This window comes from Anarhichas minor, unplaced genomic scaffold (assembly GCF_050575085.1).
Source record: "Anarhichas minor isolate MPS153535 unplaced genomic scaffold, ASM5057508v1 ptg000003l, whole genome shotgun sequence".
In the NCBI taxonomy this organism is placed as follows: domain Eukaryota; kingdom Metazoa; phylum Chordata; class Actinopteri; order Perciformes; family Anarhichadidae; genus Anarhichas; species Anarhichas minor.
The window spans coordinates 3,467,840-3,474,412 of NW_027466449.1; the positions used below are offsets into that span (position 1 = coordinate 3,467,840).

Consider the following 6,573-nt stretch of genomic DNA (forward strand, 5'->3'; position numbering starts at 1 on the left):
TCCATTCTTTTTTTTCTTTAACAACCTGCTAAGATGGTCATGTGACAGCCGAGATAATACAGCTGTGTTGTCTCAGTTATCTCACAACCACAGCCCAACATAAAACAAAAGGATAATCGAAAAGGAAACAAAACACACACACAGATAAACCAGACTCAGGATGGTCCCTTTTGAGAAAACTATTTTTTTGTTTTGCCAATATAACGTCAACACTCAAATAATAATAATCATCATAATAAATCCAGGTCATTACATGCAGACTGCAGAGTGGACACTTAAATAGTGCATTTGAATATTATAAACAACAGAAGCATCCGACTACAAGATAATATACGAAAAGAAAAAAATAATAAATTGCTGTAATACACTAGAGAACGCAAATACAATACTCCATGAGCAAAGTTAAACAAGGTGGCCAAAGCTATTGTTACATACTGTATGTTATATATTGTAAAAGTCCGTTGGAAAACGTCGGTTTTGCATGATGAGTGCACTGATTTAGGGGATTTATTGTCATTTTGGTCGAGTGGCTCTCACTCAACCCGAGGAAACAATTATCTAGAACATGCAAGTGTGACGTCTTGAACTAAATCTAAAAAACAGCTTTGCTTTTTTTAACTACATCACCATGCAGCATGAATTCTTTATTTTGACGGTTATAGCTTTCAAATGGCAAAAAAAAAAGAATCAAGTTTTAATCTGATTTTCAACAAAGACCCCCATTTTTCAGTTGTGTGCAGGAAATCTATTCAGATGACGGTTTCGTTTTCAAACCACCCCCTCTTCCTTCGTTCTGAAACAGCCGGTGATTTCACCGTTTGTGATCTCTCATAAAAACAGCCACAAACAGTCACATCAGCCCCTCCTGCAGGAGGCAAAATCAAGAGGACACACACTCACAAACACACACACGGCTTCTACTGGCTCACATTTTTACCACATACCGCTTAGAAAACAATACATTGAGTTTTAATCTAGAAAAAAAAAAAAAAAAAGTCTTTCACTGATCACTTGTGTTCACCTCTTTTTGTAGATTATCAGTAATAAGTGGAAGAGAGATTATCAGAAGAGTGTTAGATCTTTCCTATAGACTATGTGAGAGAGGAACTTGAAGACTTAAGAATCAACAGAAGACATTCAGCCAGCGTGAAGCCACTCCCACACACCACTAAACTGTTACCTGTGCAAGTTGCGGAAGATCATTTAGGAAGGAGGGATGGACGGAAAGGACAGATCAGAGGTGGTGATTATTTCACACGCAAAAAAAAGAAGACAAAAGGCAAGACCTGTGACAAAAACCCTCGGTTTAACTTGCTTCATTCTCTTTTTACACATTAAATTATTTTCCATCCAGACAAACTATCATGGTATTGCCTTAAATGTTAAAAAAGAAAAGAAAGAGAAACAAACATAAACCCAGAAGACATCCCCGTTGCCGCCATCGACACGTGTCCTGCCGAGCACGCCGTCCGCCCCGTCTGTCACTGTGCTGTCTGTCTGTCTGAGTCTCTACAGGGCCAGCTTGCCAATGATGACTCCAATGACAAAGAAGAGAACGCAGAGTGCCAGGACGCGGGTGCTCAGGCCTTCGTCCCTCATGGCCGAGGTAGCCATGGCGGAGGAGGAGGAAGAGTGAGGCGAGCCCATTGAGGTCACCTTTCTCTTCCGCAGCCCGTCGTCCTCCTGCGTTTAAGAGACAGAGGAGTCAGCTCAGCACGCACGCGCGCACGCACGCACACGCACACGCACACACACACACACACACACGTTGTAAGCAGGTAGAATGTTGCCGTCTTAAAGTGCTGTCGGAAACGTCCAATCACGAGCTAAATTCACACAAATCCCCTTAATTAAATACAACACTATAGTCTCACGACAACTTCGTTGCCTCGGTGTGACGAAGACACAAGCCTCTAGATTGAAATACAGAAAAGCGTAGATTTAATGTAAAGACCTGACTGTTGGAGGCATGCGACTTCTGAGGCGGATTACTTTGACAGTAATATCCGGATGTAATTTGGTGACATTTTTAACAGCAGATAGCTACTCTCCCTGCACAGCAGAGAGGAGCCTTTGGACTGAAGCTCTGCCCAATGCAAGAAAAGGTTATTTATTTTTAATTGAATCATTTAGAGGCTGCTGGACGTACCCCTGGAAGAGACAACATTGTCCCTGGCACTGGTACATAATGTCACCTGATATGTGCAGCTTTTAACTTCTACAGCCTCATTGGGGGGGGGGGGTGAATGGCAATGACTGACAGTTCAGTTTTCATGTTCAGTTTCCAGCAATACAGCACATGTCAAAGTCTACCAAATAATTTTTCACCTCTAGTTGTATGATGGCCGTCATTTAAACAATCATTTCATGTCAGATGATTATTATTTTAATGTCAGTCTGTGTACGGAACGAGGCTGAAAGAGAACGCAGACATATTCCCTCTTTGTTTGTGCGCGTCTCACCCTGATCTGTTTGTTTTCTTCCCGTAGCCTGTGCACCTCCATCTGCAGCCGCTTGCACTCCTCCATGATCTTCTTCACCTCCCCGTCATCCAGCGAGGCACTGGCTGACTTGGGCAGTGTGGAGAGCTCAGACTTAACAGAAGAGGGAGAGGAATACTCAGTTTGGTTGGTTTCACTCTCATGCTGTGGAAGAGAGTGAGGGTGGGGGAGGGGATGAAGGGACATGCAGAGAGAAGTGGTAGAGAGTGAAATGAAAGGACAAATGAATCATAAATGAATAAATAAGCATGTAATGGGTGATACAGTGATGTGTTGCTGATGGGTAGGAGACTAGAAAAATGCAATGTGAATGTTTTAATCTGATATGATTCATAAATCTGCATACGTTTAAACCTGTGAAGTACGTGAGTGAGACTTACAGTTTTGTCATTTTCTAGAGGCATCTCAAATGCACATCTCAGCTTTGAATCCATCAGCTCTTCAGGCTTTGCCTCCTTCCACTGTGGGCAAGAACAAGGAATAAATAAATACATCAACAAGAATATAATCCCAAATCAGATATTATGCTCTGGTACTCACAACTCCTTCCATGTCAGTCATGCCGTACGGAGCCAGCATGGACTGCACCATGAATTTGTGTTTACTCTTTTCATTGGGGTCGTAGTCAAACGGCTGGAGCATAACTGTGGACCAAAACAATGACAGAAAGGAGAGCCAGAACGTTAGGGAAAGAGTAACTTCCTTTATTGGCCTCATAACAAGTATTACGCAACCTGTAAATGAAAAGACGTCAGTCAGGTTTATGATCTGGGTTACACTGTGACCTGCCTGGATGATCATTTATTTAGTCATTGAAGAGTACAATGAGTTTGATTTCCATGACAGTCATACAACCGATAGAGGTTTATCAGTATGTGCAGAGTGTGATTACCCAGTGACTAAAGATTGTACAGATATGCCTCCTGATGTATCCGTACAATCACTGATGGAACTGAGGTTGGAAGATTCATGTTGGTAATGTATGGTAGCTTGATACAACTTTAACACGGTCTTGTTATAGCCTACATTCGAGTAAAATGATACTACTTATGTAAGCGGTAGCGCTGGGTGAACTCATCAATAAATGCCTCCTCCTGCTTGGCCATTAGATCCACAGATGTAGTGATTTTTTCCCCTCAGATACCAAATACCTAGCCCTAATTTAGACATATAGTCTGAAAGTAAATATAGATCATCACACTAATAATGCACCAAGTCAAAAATACAGATATCTGATTGCATCAGTATCATCTGAAGGAGATGCGTGGTTTTGACCGGGTTTTTCACCGATGCTGGCAGAAGATGCAAACATTTGTACGAACCAGAAACATTGACGGAGTTTCCGGGGTCAATGACGCCACTGTTTGGGCGCACACAGTATCTGCGAGGCGCGGTTGTCTTGACTTTGAAACACACATTTCTATCCGTGGGGTTGGTGAGCTTCAGCGTGGCAGTGACGACATCGGTAAACGGGCCTGAGGAGGACACAGAGAAACAGCACGGTGACTTCAGGGTGGGAGAATTTACACTCGTATTTACTGGAATGGGCTTTTGTCATTTGTGTGCATGGCTTAGTTATCTAGTTGAGATTCAAAACCGAGTGGGCATGTATGATAAAGTACATAAGTACATTGTGTGTCTGCAGGGATGAATTTACAATTAGTGTTTATGAGGGGCTCCTCAGAGTCTGTCGTAAACATTGCACATTAAACATTTAAACAGTGGTAAGAGGAGCAAAGTGTGCAAGCATTTATGTCACTAATCATGCCCCGCCCTCAGCCAAAACCTGGACACTGTAGGAAAATTACTGTTTTTTGTTTTGTTGCTTGTATAGCACGTAGATCACCCTCATTAGACTGTCTGATCATGTTTAACGGAACATTTAACAGCTTTTGAAAACTTAACCTTGGTTTTTAGAAATGTGTTTTGGACAAGTAACCTCACTGTGGTCGCTCACCTCACCTCCCTTTCTGCTCTAATCAGATGCACTGAGCATCAGTAACTGGGTGGGACGTATGCATCTTATTCTTGGGTTATCGCTGCATTCCAATCTCTGCAATAATCAATCAGAGAACAAACAGCTACTGACTGAGCCCATCTCTTTAGGCCATCACTTGACCCATTTCTACAGCAATATCACACACCCAAAGGCAGTAATCTCAGAATGTAGCCATTATCCCTGGCATACCAGCTAAGTCTGTATTTTCACAATCTTTCTGCCTGTATACAGAAAAGCTGGAAAGGATTTTAGGTTGCACAGTGAAAGTAAACTGGCAAATCTCCCAAGCACAGCTTGCTAGATTAGAAACCCGTGAAATAAGCATGGTAATGAGGCTAAGAAATTACATCCTGATCGCAGAAATTGCTAGAATAGTCGCTGCTTGGCAATCGGGTGTTCGTAACATCTACAGGGAGGCGTATGTCAAAAGTATTACGGTAGATCACATCACGGTGTTTTACGAGCTATCAGACCATTTAAAAAAACCAAAGCATATGGAGCAAATCAGTGAATGTGGATTAGAGCAATGTGACGGGGGGCCTGCCCTGACGCTGCAATGACAGCTAGGAGTTTGACTTGCTAGCTAGGTTAGCTAAATGCTACCTAGCTAGTTAGCATCGTCGCACACAGAAACAGTGTCGTTTCATCTGTCATCGCCACTGCTGTCGTGCACACAGTGTAGACTACAGCTAACGTTAGCATTGACCGTCTATCTAATTTTAATAACGGCACCAACTCATAACGACACATTTGCACACGTAACTGGCCAATGCAGAGATCGATGCGGTGGCCGTTAATAACGACTTCGTGGTGAACGTTTGCTACCTAGCACCCGGCCCTGCCCTCTGGTTCAGCGTTTACGTTACCTCTGAACTTCAGTTCATGTTGTGGCTCTAGCACCAGGACTTGTTCTGGTCTGGCCATGTCCCGGAGCTTCTTCCTGTCGTGACAGCGAGGACAACAGTAATTTACCACAGGTAACGTTAGCCCGAGGAGGTGAAGCAGCTGGCTCCCGGAGAAACGACCCGGCCGTCCACGGTGTGTCTTACGGGATGGAAGGAGGATACGGTTACAAATGCACCACCACTCGGACTGACTGGTTGGCTGACTGAGTGCCACCGACAGCTGCTGGGGGCTACCTGCTAGCGCTAACTCTGCTAACAGAGGAGGAAAGACGGAAAGGAAGGAGGAAGGCGACGTCACGAGAGGGGCGGTGCTGGGGCCAAATGTCACGTGGTTGCTTGACCGCTGCAAAAACAAACTATCACGCCTTGAAATGTTTACGTTAAAAAATAAACGCTGTTAACATTTTCTTATTTATTCATAAAACTAAATAACAAATATATAACATGACCTTAATAGTAGCTATGGCCCTACTATGGACATCTACAATACCATGAAATACTCTTACGAGCTAGTTCATATATTACAGTTTATGTTAGTATTTTATCCCTCATGTTTTTCTAACTTTGTATTTCTATGTCACATGAATCATGAAAGAGCTGAATCAGAGGGGTACAAAGCTGCAGTCTTAAATCAGATCCAACCGTTGGGAGTTGCATTTTATTACACTCTGACACAAAAGTTGTGATTGATGATTATTCCATAATTCCCAGAATCATACTACCTTTGTCCTTTTCCCGAGCAAAATTACTATTCAGTTTCTTTTCCGGGCCCAATGTCTCTCACTGAAACACAGAGAAATTCCCTGGTAGACCGTAACACCAGTTATATATTTTGATATACGTTACCTTACAGTCACCAATGTTCATATTTTGTGATCCTCAGAGTTATTTGTTGAATTTCATACTTGCTGCATGTCTTAATAGCTGACACTTAATTGCATTTAATACAGACATCAGATGTCGGGTACGACTGTTTACCATGCTTTGCTTTTCCTTTCACAGACAGTTCACCTTTACTAACTTTAAGTTCACTTTTACAAATGGATTATTTTCCAGGGGGAATTAAAGCCGCCTCAAATCCCATCGTACTCCACTTTTCATGGAAAACTAATTTAAGGTAGGCGCTAGGCTGCTACTTGTGTTGCATCTAATCCTGTATACTGTAAAG

The 6,573-nt window shown here is 42.6% G+C and overlaps 1 protein-coding gene across 2 annotated transcripts; it reads right to left on the minus strand.

Annotated features, from left to right (window-relative positions):
• Positions 1-164: 164 nt before the first annotated feature.
• Positions 165-5,696, minus strand: LOC142952084 (vesicle-associated membrane protein-associated protein B-like). Of its 2 annotated transcripts, none has more exons than XM_076094099.1 (6): positions 5,367-5,696; positions 3,824-3,976; positions 3,042-3,145; positions 2,882-2,962; positions 2,463-2,594; positions 165-1,683 (listed from the first exon to the last, which is right to left on the minus strand). In XM_076094099.1, exons 1-6 carry the CDS (start codon positions 5,422-5,424, stop codon positions 1,510-1,512), a joined length of 702 nt encoding a protein of 233 aa, XP_075950214.1. In that variant the 5' UTR covers positions 5,425-5,696; the 3' UTR covers positions 165-1,509. The 2 variants fall into 2 exon arrangements, with proteins under 2 accessions (XP_075950214.1, XP_075950205.1); XM_076094090.1 differs by having other exon boundaries at positions 2,463-2,645; positions 5,367-5,693.
• Positions 5,697-6,573: the final 877 nt, after the last annotated feature.

Bases quoted from the DNA above. Each gene is read 5' to 3' on its own strand.
- LOC142952084 (XM_076094090.1), bottom strand. From the start codon at position 5,424: ATGGCCAGACCAGAACAAGTCCTGGTGCTAGAGCCACAACATGAACTG. The intron at 3,146-3,823 runs GTTCGTACAAAT...TTTGGTCCACAG, and splicing joins AAACTCCGTCAATGTTTCTG to TTATGCTCCAGCCGTTTGAC. The intron at 2,646-2,881 runs GTAAGTCTCACT...TCTCTTCCACAG, and splicing joins CTCTAGAAAATGACAAAACT to CATGAGAGTGAAACCAACCA.